Raw genomic sequence first — 18,370 nt, 5'->3', positions numbered from 1 at the left:
CTCTCCAGGCATGTGGCAGAAGCTCAGTGAATATTCAAAACTCCAGACCTCAGGCCTGCACCAGTTGTTACTGTGCCTGGATTCTGCATGGCTCTCCTGGACTTCACTCAGACCCCTGCTCAATGTCACGTCTTCACAGAGACTTACTATCTAATGTGTGCTTCTTTCCCTATTCCATCACCCTCTACCCCTATGCCCACTTATGTTTCTTTCATAGCTCCTTATTATGCATCCCTGATGTTGTATCTGTTTGTGTACTGCCTGCCTCCCTCACTCCAGGGGAGCAGAACTTCCTCTCCCTGGTTCTTTTATCAGAACTTGGAGTAGAATCTGGCATACAATAAATGCTCAAGAAATATTTCGTGAATGAATGAACACAGAAATAGAACAGGCTGTACATGCTATAGATTCTGGGGGTGAACAAGCAGAGAACAAGGGGACAGGTGTGGAGATGCTGCAGAGATGGCTGGGAGGGAGAAATGGGACTTGATGATCTTTAGGGTCCTTTTCAATCTTTAGAACCTAAGGTTGCAGGGTCTTTGATTCCATTTCTTTCTGATTCATTATTTTACCCCCCTACGAATCAGCCTATAATTCCATTATTCCATAATTCCTTGGTTCCTCTGGGCAGCTCTAAGCCAGGAGATCTTATTACTGTACTGACACACTATGCAGCCAAACAGCAAGACATCCAGACTGCCAGACTGCCACAGACCTCTTGTGGGTTCAACCCCAGCATCTCACCTTCTTGGGAAAGTGATCTGGTCTTCTCTAGAGCTGATAGGAGATTGAGGCACATGCAATAAAGGAAACTGGAACACACCTGGTTCAGGGCTGAGTGACTTGGAGAAGAAAAAAGGACAAGAAATGGCATGTCTTATTTGGCTACTATTTCCTTGAGCCAGGAAAGGACTGGGAATACTAGAAAAAGAGGAAACTGTTGAAGCTAAGAATAGGTAACCAAGGAATACTGCAAACTTGCAAACTTTTTACTTTGAATGCAGATGGATCTCTCCTGAATGTTGGATGATCTATTCAGAGATATGGAAGGGGAGCTAATCAGGGTGCATAGTCATGTTGCAGGCTAAGCAGTAACAAGTTAGTGTTCCCAGTAAATGCATGAAAGGGAAGGTTCTACAGAAGGCTGCCCTAGAAACCTAATAAGATAGATCTCAAGGCAATGGCCTTTCCTTTAAACAAGGGAGTTTTCCCTCTGGAATTGCTGGGCTGGTAGCAGCTGGAACTTGATGGATATTGATGTCCTTGCCCTCTGAAGGCCTCAGTATCCCCCATTTAAATGACAGGTTAGACAAATGGTCTCTGAGAACTCTTCCAGTTTTGACATACAGGTGCCCATCCACTAGTACCTGGTAAGGAAAGAGAGCCTTACCAGACAAGATGAAATACAACCTGCAGAAGCACCTACAACTCATACACCCATTGCTGAGCAATGCTAACACTCTCAATGCCACCAGGGTCCCATGACTAAAACACCAGCTAGAAACTTCTACTCATCCAGTCAAGGACTATGGCCCCCTGCCATTAAATTTTGTGTGGGACTATACATACCTTGAACCACTGCAGAACCTGGCTTTGAGCTCCAGGGTCAGTCGTATGAAGGATGAGGCAGCTTAGAAGTGGGAAGAAAGCAGAGAGCTGTTTAAACCAGGCTCATTACATAGATTCCTAAGTCTGGGTGGTGTCAAAGAGCACTGGTTCAGAGTCACAGAGACCAGGTTCAAAATATGCTCTGCCACTTTCTAGTAAGATGACTCTGGAAAAGTTATTTAACTTCTCTGAGACTCCATTTGACATCTATACCTCAAGGTTGTGTAAAGCTAAGGTAAACGAACAAGTACAACAAATGCTTGGCTCAGAGTAAGTTTTGAATAAAGGTTTGTTCCCTTCCTTTCTGAATTATCTTCCACCACAATCTGGAAAGGCCTTAGGAATTACACATCTGCTCCTCTATCTTTTCTCCCAGTTTGTAGGAAACATCCAGTTTCAGATTTGGGAAGAACAGGAGTCATTGCTTTTCCTTTATCTCTGAATTGCCTGTGAGAAGAGGACTGATCCTCAGACTAGAGGTCTGACAGCAGCTTCTGCCTCAGCTGGTAACTCTGGCCCAGGCCCCTCCACTGCCTGGCTCTTCCCAGTCTACCTACTAAGGCTATCTGTGAATACTGACCTCTGTCTTCTCTTCTTTACTATCTTCCCTGATCCCTACCCCTGTAAACACAGAAGTCTCCACAAGAAGACATCAGAAGCTCCCACTTCATCAGCTTCAGGGTTGAGCTCATCTATATTTTAAACTGAGGCTAAAGCACCTGGGCAGGGGATCAACCCCTTAGGGTTTTACAGCAACTTTCTAGATGAAAGCTTAACCTATGACTTCCCCAGGGAGAAGGTGTCCAGTTTGCCTTCTGGAAGGGCTCTTCTTGGGCCAGTCTCTTGAGGACCCACAGTTTCTTCACCCCCCTACTTTAGGTCTCTGTCCCTTGTCTTGTCCAGCAGTACCTATCTCCCTTTTCACTCTTGCCGGGTGGGCATCTGATCCGGTTCTACCTGGCCTTGTGCTGTATAGATTTCCCTGTAGCTCTCACAGCTTTTCACTACATACCCTGCTCCCTACCACTATCCCCCAGAGGTCCACACTTTAGCAACCTGTCCAGTATCCCAAGACGAGATCCTACTGAATCTTGGAAGTGTGGAGACAGAAACAATGTTAGAAGGAAAGAAAAGTAATATATGTCAGCTGTCACAATGACTGAGGGGTACAATTGTTCAGGAAATCTGTGTACATTAAATCACCTTTTTTTCTGGTACTGGAGATTGAACCTGGGGTTCTTTACCACTGAGCTACATCCCCAGACCTTCCTACTTCAGCCTCCCAAGTAGCTGGGATTACAGGTGTACACCACTGTGAGTTAAATCTTTTAGTTATTATTATACCAAGTTCTAGCTGAAGATGTTGGAGGCAAGAAAATTAATTTGTTCCATGACAATAAACAAGAATTCTGGGCTGGGGTTGTAGCTCAGTGGTAGAGTGCTTGCCTAGCAGGTATGAGGCACTAGGTTCCATCCTCAGCACCACATAAAAATAAATAAATAAAATAATGATATTGTGTCCATCTAAAAAAATATATTTTAAAAAAGCAAGAATTCCAGCTCAAAAGCTAACACAGTCTTCCTACTGCTCTTCCTATCAACAGTTAATCAGAGTGTTTCCAATCTTGAGAAGTAGAAAAAGTCTTTCCTAACTCCATGTTCCCCTCCATCACACCCCCACCGCCCATCAAACTTATTAAAACAGCTGTCCACCTTGTCTCTGCTGCCTCACTTAGCACTCATTCTTCAACCCACTGCAGTCTGGCTTCCACCTTAACCCCTCTAAGAAACTGTTCCAACTAAGGAGGCTAAGAGATTCCATGATGCCAAATCCAAAGGATGTTTTTCAAACCTTATCTTACTTGACCTGTGGAAAGCATCTGACACTCAGGACTATTCCTTGATCCACAAAACCCTCTTCACTTGGTTTCCCTAATGTCATCTTTTTTTTTTTTTTTTTTCTGGCTTCCTTCCTACCTCTGCAATTGCTCCATCCTGGTGTTTTTTGGAATCTCCTCCTCATCCTGATCACCAGATGCTGCTCTTGATTTTATCTTGACCCCTCTTGTCTCAGTGTGCACATTCAGCCCTGAGGAGTCTCACCTGCTCCCCACTACAGGGCCATCCCCACTGGAACAGAGTTCTATCTTGTTCACTGCTACATCCTCAGCCCTAGGACACTGTCTTGCATGTAGTTAGCACCCAATAAACATTTGCTGAATGAATGAAAGCCTGGATTCTAAAAACATCTATAAAACCAGATCACTTCCCTGCCTTTAATACACAGTTACCCACATCTCCACAGGAACATCTCACAGGTATCTCACACATGCCCTGAGCCAAACTGAGCATGGGCTCTCCTGCATCCCCAAATCAGATGCTCATCCAGGTGTAGTGGCACACACCTGTAATTCCAGCAATTTGGAAGGCTGAGGCAGGAGGATTCAAGGCCAGCCTCAGCAATTTAGCAAGGCCCTAAGAAACTTAGTGAGACCTTATCTCAAAAAAAAAGAGCTTGGGATGTAGATCAGTGGCAAAGACTCCCTGGGTTCAATCCCCAGTGCCAAATAAATAAATAAATAAATAAATCAGATCCTCCTCCAGTGAGCCAGCTCTCAATAAAACACTACCATCTGCATGGGTGAGGCCTAGGGTTCAATCTCTAGCACCAGAAAAGAAACAACAAACAAAAAGCCACTCTCTCCAGGAGATGACACCTGGCTGTTCCCTCTCCCTGTGCCTGACATCCAACTACTCCAATTACTCCAACTATTCCATCCCCCAACACTACCTCAGTTCCTGCCGCCAACCTGTTAATGCAAGAGGCTGAGCCCTGCCTCCCACTTCACAACTTGCAGTCCACTGCCATGCGCACAGTGCTGCTAGGAGAGGATCCTTCTAAAACAAAAATCTAAGCATGTCCTTCCCCTTCTTTAAGACTCAACAAAGAATAAAGTCTAAATTCCTCACATGGTCAAGGAGGCCCTGTGTGAGTAAGCCCAGGTACCTCTCTCTGGTAGACCTGTCACATTTTCCACAGCATGCTTTGTGACAAAAATAGAAAAGAAAATATGAAATGGTGATGTTAAGAGACAGATATAGGGAAGAGATTAAGGAAGTAGATTTTAGAGACATATTCCCTGAGTTTGAAATCTAGGCATGCCACTTACAGTATGACCTTGGGCAAGTAACTAACCTCTCTGAGATTCCATTTGTTCATGAGAATGGGGATAATGCACAATTCCTAGAGTTCTTCTGAAGACTAAATGAATCAATTAAGTGTAAAGCACTTAAAATAGTATGTCATATACAGTAAGAACTTAAATGCTGATTATTACTATCTATTAGTTATTAATGACTAGTTCTTAATTATTACTACTGTTTTCTTCCCTCCTTCTGTGTTTGGTCATCCCCCTTTCCATTCTCACCATTGCTAACACTTTTTTGTTGTTGTTGTTGTTACTGGGGATTAAACCCAGGGAAGGTCAACCACTGAGCTACATCTCAAACCCTTTTTATTGTATTTTGAAACAGGGTCTCAGGGACTTATCATTAAGTTGCCCAGACCAGTTTTAAATTTGCAATCCTCCTGCCTCAGCCTCCCAAGTAGCTGGGATTACAGACCTGTGCCACTATGCCAAGCTCACTGCTACCACTTTCTAGAAAGAATAAAGGAGACTGTGATTCTTGAGCTTATTCTGCAAACTGAGGAATTTCCAGGTAAAAACTGGTGAAACAGGAAAGGGAGGTCTATACTTGAGAAAGAAATATGACTAGTAAGAGAAGGAAACAAAAGGACCCAAGAAAGGCTAGAGAAGGCTGAAGGAATCAAAAGCCACTTGGCTCAATTTTAGGAAGGACTATCAGTGGTTGACTCAATAGAAGCTTTTGCAGAGAGCTACTGTTCCCCTCAAAGGCATTTGGAAGTATGTAGGGATCTCTTATAGTTGTCACAATAGGGGTGCTCTGGCATTTAGTGATTAGGAGTCAGACAAATGCTGTGTGAGGTCCCAGGGATATGGAGTCTGACAGGAAGGGGGAAGGGCATGTATGCTGGACACTAAGCCTCCTAGACTTCAGCAGAGAGAAGGGTCAATAAATTGGAGAGCTGCCTTTCATGGCTTTTGATGGCTGCGTGCTATTTGCTCTCAATCAACACTGGACAGAGAAGGAATACATAGATACTGATAAATATGTAAATATCCATCACATAGCGTATGCTCTGACTACTCTGAGCAGCTACCTATACTGCCTCCCTCCCTCCCAACTTCCCCATGGGCCTGCTGCCTACCAAGCTTCTTGGAGAACTTTTTCTTCATGTGGGGAACGATGATAAAGAGGCTGTGCAGAATCGAGAGGAAAACTTCCATCAAGGCTGGGTGGGTAGCCTGTTCCAGGTGCCTCTGAAAGGACCAGAAGAAAGAATAAAGCCTACCAGTCCTGAGCCTCTGAAGAAGGAAAAGCATCTGCAAAAATGGATATCAAATCTAGTAACAGTAGCCTAATCCCTTTCATCTGAAGGACACAAGAAAAACTAGAAGTCCTGGATCTGCCACTTTAAAGGTGGTGCCAGATACTTCACCTTAAGGGAGCTTCTCTCTGTTCACAAAAGAGTAAGATGAAACTAACAAAAGACCTACCTCCCAAAAATGAACATAACGTAACATGTAGAAAGCGCTCTCTAAACCACAGAGAGGCATTCATGTTTCTATTACTATAATAAAAAATAATAGCAATAATATTATAGTTTACAAACTACCTTCACACTATCATTCATGTGATCCTTTTTTTTTTTTTTAATTTTTAATATTTATTTTTAGTTCTCGGCGGACACAACATCTTTGTTGGTACGTGGTGCTGAGGATCGAACCCGGGCCGCACGCATGCCAGGCGAGCGCGCTACCGCTTGAGCCACACCCTCAGCCCCTCATGTGATCCTTGAACAGAGTCATGAGGCAGCCTGACATGCAGCTCTGGATTAAGAGCAAAGAAACTTGGGTTCTAGTGCAAGCTCTATACAGAGCTGCCCCTGTGTCCCTGGGTCAGTCACCTCCTCCCCTCTCTGGGTATCAGTTCCCTATGTGTGAACAGCTCAGGCTTCAGAGGCATTGTTCTTATACACATTATTCCTTTAGTTTTAAAACCAAAATTTAAAAATATTATTATAAAAGTAATAAGTGCTCTTTAAAGAAAATGTATAAGGGCTGGGGATGTGGCTCAAGCGGTAGCGCGCTCGCCTGGCATGCGTGCGGCCCGGGTTCGATCCTCAGCACCACATACCAACAAAGATGTTGTGTCCGCCGAGAACTAAAAAATAAATATTAAAAATTCTTTCTCTCTCTCTCTCTCCTCTCTCTCTCTCTCTCTCTCTCTCTCTCTCTCTCTCTCTCTTTAAAAAAAAAAAAAGAAAAGAAAAGAAAATGTATAAAATACAGAAAAGTAGGAAGCAGGAATAACATAATAATACTATGATCAACTTATAGGTCCAGCTCTATATTTCTCAAATCTAGGCAAAGGCAGAACAGATGAGGAAACTGATTTGAATTGCCCTGTCTTGCTGTTAATGCACTACTATTATCTGTCAGGAACACAGTAGATGGGGTAGGGGGTGGTTACTGCTCAAAGTTTTCTTCAAGAAAAAGAAGCTCTCTCCCATAGAGTCAGGGGTACCTCTTTGCTGCCACCTACCGTTCCCAGTAGATGTCTAGCAGTGCCTGCCTTTTTCTGACAGGGATTTCACAGGCTCACCAGATGCCCAAGCCTCCAACAGGAGAGGACTCCAGGTGACCTCAATCAATAGCTCTGACTCTTACTCTTCCTATCATCTCAATCTCAAGTCAGCTCCAAATGAAGTTCGGCAAGACCAGGTCTGGCTTGCCCTCACATTCTTCTGTTCCCCAAGCTTTGTGCTGCCTGTGGCTCAGGGGAACCCACCATCACCATGGGGATACACAGGGAGTCGCAGGCACTGAGAAGAAATTCTGAGAAGTCCTCCAAGGTGTCTTCCTTCTCGGCACTGGGAGCTGTGAAGGGATTCTCTTGGGCAATAGGCTCGCTCTGGAATTCCACAGCCAACCTAGGAAATCAATATATGAGCATGTCCACTACCATAAGGGTTAGATGTACCTTCCTGGCAGACGGCTGGACTCAGGATCCAGGGAAACTACCCCAACACCAGATCTAGGGAAAATTTAAGAGCTCTCACTGAGGACTATGTTCTTGATTACCTCCAGCTTCCATCTGCCCATCACACATGACTCTTCTACCCCACTATGTATACCTCCCTGAGCATCCCATGCTATGCATATCTCTTTGCCTTTTCCTGTGTTACTCTCTGTGTTCCTGGAATACCTTCCCTGCAAATTCCATTTATATACCAAAGCTGCCTCTTCCCCCAGAAACTGTGAGCCCCTTGCAGGCAGGAGTCATTCTGATTAATGCTTCTACCCTCTCTAGCTGGCATCAGGCCTGGCACAGCAGATACAAGCAACATCTATTGATGTAAACTGGAATCAATGAATAGCTACAGCGCTAGGCCAGTTGCAGGAGCAAGAAAGGTGAATGAGACACAATCTCATGGCATAGTAACAAAGGCTTCAACAGGAAGGAAATCTTGAAGCATTCTAAGAAACTTCCTATCCCACCTATCTGTCCTCAGACCTCCTCAACACACCCCAACCCCAGCCCCAGCCCCAGCCAGTCTTCTCAGCATGCAGCAGAGTATCAGAAATCAAGTGCTTCTAGAACTTCATCCTTTGTCTGAACCCCTCCCACCTCTCCCCACCCGCTACCCCTGTACTATTGCCTCAGACCACAGAGGGCTCCTCACCTGCAGGCATTTCTAAATCCCTCCAGAGTGCTCAGGAGGAACTTTCCCCTTCTAAGAATGGCCTTCTCTGAGTCTCTGCTGCCCTGAGGTGAGAAGAGAGGAACCTATGTGTCAGGTACCTACTGTGGCCTAGTGTATGCTTGCATGGCCACAGACCTCCTCTATTTATACTGCATTCACATACATACATTCACAAAGTTAGGTCTATGTCTGCCATTCACATACACCTAACTTTCCATGGGATCTTGGTCTTATCCTCACAAATCTACTCTGTTAGAGTAGCTCTTTGAAAACAGGGTTCAAAACACAGGATAACAAAACAAAGAACAACAAAAAAAACAACAGCAGGTGCAGTAGCACATGCCTATAATCCCAGCTACTCGGGAGGCTAAGGCTAAAAGATCCCAAATTCAAGGCTAGCCTGGGCCACTGAGTGAAACCCTCTCTCAAAATAAAAAGTGCTGGGAACACAGCCAGTTGCAAAGCACCCCTGGGTCCAATTCCCAGTATCAAAAGAAAAAAAAAAAGCCAACAATTATAACACAATGAACATGGGTCAGATTGTAAAATTCTAACGAATCTACCCTTAAATAATTTTCTGAGCATGTTTCCATACATGCTTGGAAGATATAAAGCAACAAAATAGGTTTGGATACAAACACCCTGGGATTTACTAAGCAGATTCAGGTACTTGTTAAATTTTGGACCCTTGTGGCTTCGGGAGTTTGATTTATAAAAATGGAGATATTAGGGGCTGGGATTGTGGCTCAATGGCAGCGTACTTGCCTGGCATGTGTGAGACACTGGGTTCAATTCTCAGCACCACGTATAAACAAATAAATAAAGATCTATCAACATCTAAAAATAAATAAATAAATAAAGGGTTTTTTTAAAAAAATGAAGATAGTAACACTTAAGTCTCATAGTACTGCAGTTAGGAAAAAAAAATAACATCTCATTGTAGGTGTATGCACATGAGAAAAAAACTATAAAATAGCATACCAAGATAAGGCAATGTACTAATTATCTTTCTAAGAACACATTAGAGCAAAAGCTTGAGAAGAAGCAGGCTGCAGTTTGCACTGACCAAGGACCTCCTGTTCAGTGGGGTCTGGGAAAACTCGGAGCATCGACTCAGCATGGCTTCCAACAAGGCCCGCAGGGCCCGGTACTGCACAGGTGGAGCACTCTGATGGTCCTTTCTGCATCCAGAGAGACAAAATCAGGCTCAGGAGGAGGTAAGAAACTCCCAAGATCACTTCAGGCTCTCCAGCAAAAGAAGACAGTGTAGTGGCTCAGAACATGGGTTCTTATCTGATAAAAATCCTTGCTCTAATCCTTCTGTAACTGCATGACAAAGGTGAACAGTACTGTACTCATAGAAAGATTCTGAGGATCAAATTAGCTAACATAAGTCACACACTTAGCCCAGTCTCAATGCATAGCAAGTTCTTACCAATACCAGTCATGGTTATTATTATTGTTATTAAGGACACAGCGTTTTCTCACTTCAAAGGGCCTCCTAGTAAAAGCAGCATTCTCTAGAACTCTCTAGAATGTGCATCAATGGATGCAATGGCCACTGCTGTCAAGTAGATGATAAGCACTCCTGGGAAATCAAACCAACCTTATTCTGTGTTATTTTAATAGCAAAAGCCAGGATCAATAAGTAAGTTATCAGGACCCAGATTTTATTTCAGTATTTCTAGAGTTCAAACTCTGTAGAGGTAGAGGGTCTAAAGTGAATTCCCCATTATATGAGATATAAGTAAAGGCTGGAGAACTATTTTTGGAAATTCCATCATCATGAGTATGGGGTAAATATGGATAGATAACACTTAGGGTCTATTTGAACCCTCATGTTCTATAGACTCAAAGGAGGCAAGAGTCATTGACTAGTCTAATTATAAGTGCAAAGAGGCCACTGACCTTAAACAGAGCTACATGCATTGCAAATTGATGCTAAATAAAGAAGTTACTCAATCCCCACTACTGCAAAAAATAAAATGATGTTATCTGGGCACGGTGGTGCATGCCTATAATCCCAGATATTCAGGAAACTGAGGCATGAGAATCTCAAGTTGGAGGCCACTCTTGGCAACTTGGCAAGACTGTCTCAAAATTTTTAATTTTTAAATAAATTAGTGACTATTTGATTGGATTACTGGTTGCCTAGGGCCACTATAATAGATTATCACAAACTGGTGACTTCAAACAATAGAAGTTTATTCCCACAGATCTGGAGGGTAGAAATATAAAATCAAGCTGTCAGCAGGTCCACTCTCCCTCCAAAAGATCCTAGGAACAATCCTTCCTTGCCTCTCCTTAGCTTCTGGTTGTTGCCAGTAACCCATGGCATTCCTTGGCTTACAGCTGCATGGTTCTAATCTCTGCCTCTGCCTTCATATGTACCTCTTCCCTCTGGGTGTATCTGTGTCACTGTACATCCAAATCTCCCTCTCTTAGACTCCAGTCATGGCAAATAGAGTCCCTGCTGTGTAGCCTTATCTTAACTTGAAGACATCTATAAAGGCCCTATTTCCAAATAAGGCACAGTCATAGCTTCTGGATAGACATAATATTAGAGAGATGCTAGGCAACTCAATAAAGTAACTAAAATAATAAAAGTAAAGTAATAAAGTAAGGAAAAGCCTGAAAACGTCACTGCTGATTCCTTTTTGTGGGTGTGTGTATACATATATATATTTTTTTAAATATCTTTATTTTGTTTATTTATTTTCATGTGGCGCTGAAGATCAAACCCAGTGCCTCACATGTGCGAAGCAAGCACTCTGCCTCTGAGCCACAACCCTAGCCCTTAATATATATTTTTTAAATTTTTTGTGGTTGTAGATGGACAACATGCCTTTATTTATTTTTATGTGGTGCTAAGGAACGAACCCAATGCCTTACATGTGCTAGGCAAGCACTCTGCCACTGGTCTACAGCCCCAGCCCCTATGTTAATATTTTTATTAAGGCATTATTTTTATACATAATTGTGGGGTTTACTGTGACATATTCATAAAGGTATACATGTTCATTCTTCTCAATCCCCAGTACTTCCTTTTCCCTCTCCTCCTCCCTCTCCTTAATCCCCATCCTCTATTCTATTGATCTTCTTTTAATTTATTAACATTGCTTTTTAATTTGTATATTATAGTAATACATAAAAGTGAAATTCATTGTGATATATTCACATATGCCCAGAGCATAATTTGTAATTTGGCCAATTCCCAGCTCCTCTCAATCTCTTTCTCACCATCCCAGCTAGGATGTACATCCTGATTTCTCTCTCTCTCTCTCTCTCTCTCTCTCTCTCTCTCTCTCTCTCTTTCTCTCATACTGGGGATTGAACTCAGGGTGCTTTACCACTGAGCTACATCCTCACCCCTTTTTATTTTTTGTTTAGAGATAGGCTTTCTCTAAATTTCTTAGTACCTACGTTGCCCCGGCTGGCTTCAAACCTGCCATTTTCCTGCCTCTGCCTCCGAGTCACTGGGATTGTTGCAGACATGTGCCACTACACCCAGCTTGAGATTCTCTTTTTCAATATTTGTTAAGAATCCAAGATCACAGAGCAGACTTACTGTAGGTGGGATCCCACAAAGTTTTAGATTCAATAAAATATTTTGGTTGGTATAAGAAAACAGGGGTAGAACCACATACTTTATGAGTTTGATGGAAGAAATGTTGCATTTTTTTGAGCCACTATAGTTCTGTAAGACAGGCTTTGGTCCCACCTCCTCAGCATGTTGGTTCTTCAACCCTAGCTTTCTAAGAAACTGGACCTTTATCTCCAGTAGTTTTTACTTCTCTGCATCCTCTGACACTGAGATATTTGTCAGAAGTGTATCATCTATGAGTAGATACACAAGGTATAGTTTGTCAGCAAACCCTACCACAATGAAGTATCTAGATGGGTGAAGGCTGACTGCATATGCCTCTTCTTGGTGTTCCTTAAATGGTACCAGAGTGCTTGCTGATCTGTCAGGGACACTGTGTTGCTGTAAACCTGGTTTTTACTGGTGCTGGTGACCAGAGTTCCCTCTGAGATGCCAAAACACATGCACAGAACATCCTGTCTACAGGCTGACTTGGGTTATTGTTGTGTGGGTCCACAGGAATCTAGTAGATGGGGTTGTTTTGAGTTTTGGTTCTAACAATGGCCATTACTTTCTGCTTTTCTTATAGCCAATAGACAAGTGTTGACTCTGGAGGTGAAGTCTGAGTCAATATGTGTTTAGAGTCTTGAGAAAAAGCCACATGAATAAATCTGTCAACTGGGAAGCCAAAATCATTCAGAACTTTGTGCTTCTGGCAAGAGATAGATGATTGTTCATCATAGTGATGATGGGTTCCTCCTGTCCAGTCTCAGACACAGCAAGGCACTGCCAGTTGTGATTGCTGTACAAGGCAATGTTTGAGCCTGTTTACTTCCGTATAAGTATGTGTGGAATGAATGTCTAGTTTCTGAGGGCTGATATTATGTTTTGGGAGATTTTTTTTTCCAGTCCTAGAGATTAAGCCACTGAGCTACATCCCCAATCCTTTTTTATTTTTTATTTTGAGACAGAATCTTGCCAAGTTGCTGAGGCTGACCTTGAACTTGTGATCCTCCTGCCCCAGTCTCCCAGTGACTGGGATTACATGCATGCCCCATCACACTGGACTCTTTGGGGAGATTTCAAGCGGAATTCCAAGGTCTAGATTCAAGAATGTTACTTGCTGAAAAGCAGTACTCCTAGTGCTTGAATCCTGAGCCATGGAGCAACTGGGAAATGAACTCTTCCTCTAATCTCCCATCTTTAATTCCTCCCTGGGTGAGCCTTCTAATAGGTTAGGGTTAGTGTCTCAGTCAACTATATATAGTTTAGGCCTCATTGTCCCTTTCCTTCTTCATTTTGGGAAGCTCTAAATCGATCTCAATCAATCAATCTCTCTCTCTCTCTCTTTCTCTCTCTCTCCCTCCCCTCCCCCTCCCTTGTGCATTTGGAGACAGGGTTTTATTGGCTGGTCTTGAACTTCTGGGCTCAATCGTTTCTCTTGCTTTGAAAGGGTAAAGTTTCTAAGCTGGAAAGCTTGAATTAAAATGTAAAAGATTAGGTATTATTAAGTTCCTCTGTTACACCCAGATTCCTGAGATAGTTAAGACAACGCCCTACTGGCCATTCAGCCTAGGGCCCTGTGCAGTTTGTCACAGAGCCCGAACCAATCAGTTTGAATGTGTACCCAGTTTAGAAGTGACCAATCACCCCTGCCCAGCCTGTTCCCGCCAATGAATGGACTAATCATGTATCAGAGTTGTTGTTCAATTTTCCCGCGCCTCATGATGATTTGTTCTGATGTATGCAAAGCCCCCCACCCTCTCCAAAAAGTGTACTTAAGCTCTGCTTGACCTCTGCTCTGGGCTCTGGGCTGCTCTCCCTTCTTGAGTGAGCACAGAGTCCCAGAGCGCTGGAACGGATCCAATAAATCCCCCTTGCCATTGCATGAAGCTAGTCTCGTGGTCTCTTTCTCCGACGTTTCGCCGGACCCTTACAGCTTCAGCCTCCTGAGTAGATGGAATCTTAGGTGCATGCCCATAAGCCTAGCTTGGAAGCTCTTAGTTCCTAACCTACAATGATCATCAAACTCTGGTTCCATTGTACTTAAATATTTTTCAACAGTTTTAATCCTTAGTCTTCCTTTAAGTTGTGCTTCCCTGAGACCCTCTGGAACCACTGCACCTAAGAGGGACCACCTCAGTAAACATTCTGGGAAGTTAAAGTCAAAAGTAAAGTCCTGTCTAGGCACAATAGTGCACACTTAAAATCCCAGCTGCTCTAGAGACTGAGGCAGGAGGATCTCAAGTTTGAGGTTTGCCTTGGCAACTTAGTAAGACCCTATCTCAAAATAAAAAATAAAAAGAACTGGGGGTATAGCCCAGTGTCCCTGGATTCAATCCTCAGTATTGCAAAAAATAAAAAAAGTAAAATCATTTAAGGATTAAAACGCACCCTCCCCTATCTCTCTCCCCAATTCTGACTAAACCAGCTTTCTAGCCTCTTCCAGCACTAACCCCCTTCATGTATAGTCCTGGCTCAACTGGCTTCTGTACCCTCAGTAATCCCTATGTTTTCCCACCCTCCTGCTTCTGCTAACCCTGTCCTTCCACACACAAACTTCTCCCTCATCTCTCCTAGCACAGCTCAAACATCACCACCTGCCTGAAAGGTGCTTCTGTCTCCTTAGCACCCACCTCCTGAAAGAGTTCCAGCTCTCCACGGGAACCTCTGACTGACTTGTTCTCATGCTGCACCTTTGGTACCCTGCTGGTTTACTCATTTCACCCTCCCAGGGATTCACACCCAGTTTAGAGATTCAAATCCAGGGAAGGACAAAGGGGGAAGGGAGGTAGACTGAAGTCATTGTAATGTAAATGCTGTTTTTTCATTTCAATTTTTAGAACCAAGGGGGAGTCAAATCACAAAGACTTAAAAATGGTTCTAGTAGAGACTATAAATATTAACAACCTTTATATAAGGTAAAATGAAAATAGAGCTGACTGACCTTGAGAAGTAGAAAGGAGGGAGAAAAGGAGAAGGAAGATGGGGTGGTGTGAAAGAATGGGAGTCCAGAACACTGCCTTAAGCTGAGGGAATGGGAAATACGAGCTTTTAGTATATTATTTAAAGGCTTGACAACATGAAATATTAACTAGCAAAAATGCCAAGATGTAGAGAAGAGAAAAAAAGTAAGCTACTTAACCTTGATGTTTTGTACTGCAGAGTCAAGGAGCAATGTCTTAAATTGACAAATAAAGACATAGTTTTAGGGAGACAATAAACAGAACTAAACCAAAATGAGTTTAAATTAGTCTTCTTTAGGACATGGAGACAGAACTAGAGAGGTGCTCATTTTCATTATAAACCTGAGGCAGGATAGAAAAAAAAAAAAAAAAAGATAGGTACAAAAGAGACAAAAGGAAATGTTTGTCACTCCCTAAGCCAGTTTTCTTTCCCAGGCCTGGCACTGAAAAACCAGCCTCTACCTTAGAGCAAAGCCTGTCCAAGGAAGGGACATGACCTTTGTCCTTGGAAAGACCCACAGAGCACTCCTAGGCACATTCCCACCCTGCTAAGTTGTTTATCTACAAATAACCGGAAAGATCTGCTGCCTCAGGTGTCCCTGACTCAGTCTGGCTAGGTGAGGACCCATAGCAGCCCCCTAGTAGCCACCCATCAGCGTGAGACAGGGAAATACCTGGGATGCCAGATGACCCTCCCAGTAGTTTATGGTGTTGGGAAACCATGTAGTTCGGCATGAACACCCCTCTTGGCTTAAAACAATCAGTTCAAATGAATCCCCCTCTTGTAGTAACCAATAACCCCTACCCAACTTGTTCCCGCCAGTGAATGTGCTAATCATGTTTTAGAGTTATTATTTGATTTCCCCGCGGTGTGGATGATTTGCTAAGAGATGTTATGATGTATGTGGGGGTCCCTGCCTTCCCCAAAGAGTGTATAAAACTGCTGCAAACCCTGGGCTCGAGGCCTCTCAGCATCACTAATTGCTGTGTGTGCGTGTGGAGGACCGACCTAGCTCGCAATAAATACCTCTTTGCTGCTTACATCGATCTTGGTCTCGGGTGGTCTTTTGGGGGTCCCGAATTTGAGCACAACAGCACACTCAAAATTCTGAGAAATCTGCAAATCTTAGAGTTACCATAAATTTACTCACTTAGGAAAATTTCCTTGTGTAATAAATAGATTAAGTGAAAAGAGATACAATATTTTTAAGAAGGTACTTTCCAACATTATCCACTGATCAGATAATGAAGACATTGTCAGCCTAAAGATCCTGAGAATTGCCAGACCAACATAAACCATCTCATGATCACAAGACTGATGTCAGCCCCACATTCTTTCCCATTTCCACTTTCTTTAAAAGTTTCCTTAAAAAGAGAGAGAGAGAGAGAGAGAAAGAGAGAGAAAGAGACACTGAGAACCCCAAAAAGTATCTCTTACTCTCAGGGTGACCTGTTCTCCCTTGTATGTGTCTCTGCTTTTCTATATAAATCTATATCTCTGACATGCCCTTAAATTCATTTTTGTGATGTTTGTCAAAAAGCCTGGGCTGGAGTTGTGGCTCAGTGGCAGAGTGCTTGCCTAGCACACGTGAGGCCCTGGGTTTGATCCTCAGCACCACATAAAAATGAAGTAAAGATATTGTGTTCACCCACAACTAAAAAAAATAAATAAATAAAATATTTTTAAAAAAAGAGAACCCCACTCATCCTAAGTTGAGGTCCCTGGATTCAATTCAAATTCCTCAGGATTTCTCCAGGGACAAACCCTCTGTACTTTTAAATTTCTATTATTTGAATGTATTGCTTTATTAGAAATATAAAAGGGAAAAACATGGGAACAAAATAAAACTTGAGAAAACAATGTAACAGATAAATACAGGTTTCCTCAGTTACTTTTTGTCAAAGACTTCAGCATCTTGCTAAGAAATAATTTCTCATCTTAACTCTATGATCTCTTAGTTTCACCATCCATTTTTATATCCTTTATTTATACATTTACTACCTATTAGGAATGAGAGATATAGCAATGAAAAAAATAACAAAGCTTGGAACTTATATTTTAGGAGGGGAGAATACAAAACAAAAGAGTAAAACAGAACTCTTGAGTGTTGGGTAGGTGCTAGAGCAGCCTGATAGGTCAGTTAGGGAAGGACACTCTGAATAAGACCTGAAGAATAGGAAGAAGCCAGTCACACAAAGACTTAAAGGAAGAATATTGTAGGCGAGGGAACAATTAGTAGAAAGGCCCTACAGCAGGAATAAGTTTGGTGTATTCAAGAAACGAAAGGCCACAGGAGCAAGAAGTGACTGAGTGTTAATTGTGGAGTTGAGGACTCAAATCTAATTCTAAATCCAAAATTGAATTATCTTTCCTCTATCTCCTGGTGGCATAAACAAATTGAATTTTAAGTTTCTCGAATACGGCACTAGGAGTTGGATATGTCTGGAGCCCAGGAAAATACTGTCACGAATTTTGGGTAATACCCAAAGGTGTCAGGTCCTAATCCCAAAATGTGTGCATGTTGCTTTCTAGATAAAGCTTTTACAAATAGAATTAAGGATTTTTAGATGAGATGATTATCCAGGTGGGCCCTAAATGTCATCACAAGTATCTTTATCAAAAATAAGCAGAGGGCGCTGGGGTTATGGCTCAGTGGTAGAGTGCTCACCTAGTATGCATGAGGCACTAGTTTCAATGCTCAGCACCACATAAAAATAAAGATATTGTATCCACCTAAAACTAACATAGGAAGGAAGGAAGGAAGGAAGGAAGGAAGGAAGGAAGGAAGGAAGGAGCAGAGGGAGATTAGACACATACACAGAGGAGAAGGTAAGGTGATCACTGTGGAGTGATGTGGCCACAAGCCAAGGAACCTCTGGAGCCACCAGCAGTATAAGAGTCAAGGATGACTCTCCCTCAGAGCCTCTAAAGCTTGTGCAGTCTTGCCAATATCCTGATTTCAGTCTAGTTGTATTGATTTTGGACTTCTGGCCTTCAGAACGATGAAAGCATAAATGTCTGTTGTTTTAAACCCTCAAGTTTATGGTAATTTGTGATAATTGGAAAGTAACACAGCCATGTTAGGCAAGAACTATAGATCTGGGCATCATCAGCCCAGAGCTAGGAGCTGAAGTTCTGTGTATAGATAAGAGCATTTGAGGAGAAGCTACAGTAAGAGAACCAGGGATAGAGAGTGTTCTAGTTTAAGATGTTAGAGCCAACAAGTACAGTTATCTCTGCTACTCCTTTCCAAAATGAAAGTAAAGAGTTGTTTTTTTTCCCCAAGATATAAATTCAAAACAACAAGGAAAATACAAAAGACATGAATATGTAATACTCTGAAAGTAAATGCCTTGACAGCT

General features: G+C 42.6%; 1 protein-coding gene across 2 annotated transcripts in view; it reads right to left on the bottom strand.

Annotated features, from left to right (window-relative positions):
- Positions 1-18,370, bottom strand: part of MEI1 (meiotic double-stranded break formation protein 1) — a gene marked incomplete at its 3' end in the record, with an annotated part of 82,988 nt that overhangs the window by 34,741 nt on the left and 29,877 nt on the right. For both annotated transcript variants that reach the window (XM_081311411.1, XM_081311410.1), the window contains exons 12-17: positions 9,525-9,639; positions 8,438-8,520; positions 7,543-7,684; positions 5,900-6,011; positions 1,570-1,630; positions 745-842 (exon numbers count right to left, since the gene is read on the bottom strand). In XM_081311411.1, the coding sequence (XP_081167537.1) occupies positions 745-842; positions 1,570-1,630; positions 5,900-6,011; positions 7,543-7,684; positions 8,438-8,520; positions 9,525-9,639 (611 nt within the window). The remainder of the gene's footprint in view (positions 1-744; positions 843-1,569; positions 1,631-5,899; positions 6,012-7,542; positions 7,685-8,437; positions 8,521-9,524; positions 9,640-18,370) is intronic.

This window comes from Spermophilus citellus (genome assembly GCF_964194105.1).
Source record: "Spermophilus citellus genome assembly, chromosome: 10".
NCBI classification, from domain to species: domain Eukaryota; kingdom Metazoa; phylum Chordata; class Mammalia; order Rodentia; family Sciuridae; genus Spermophilus; species Spermophilus citellus.
This window is presented reverse-complemented; position numbering and strand designations above follow the sequence as displayed.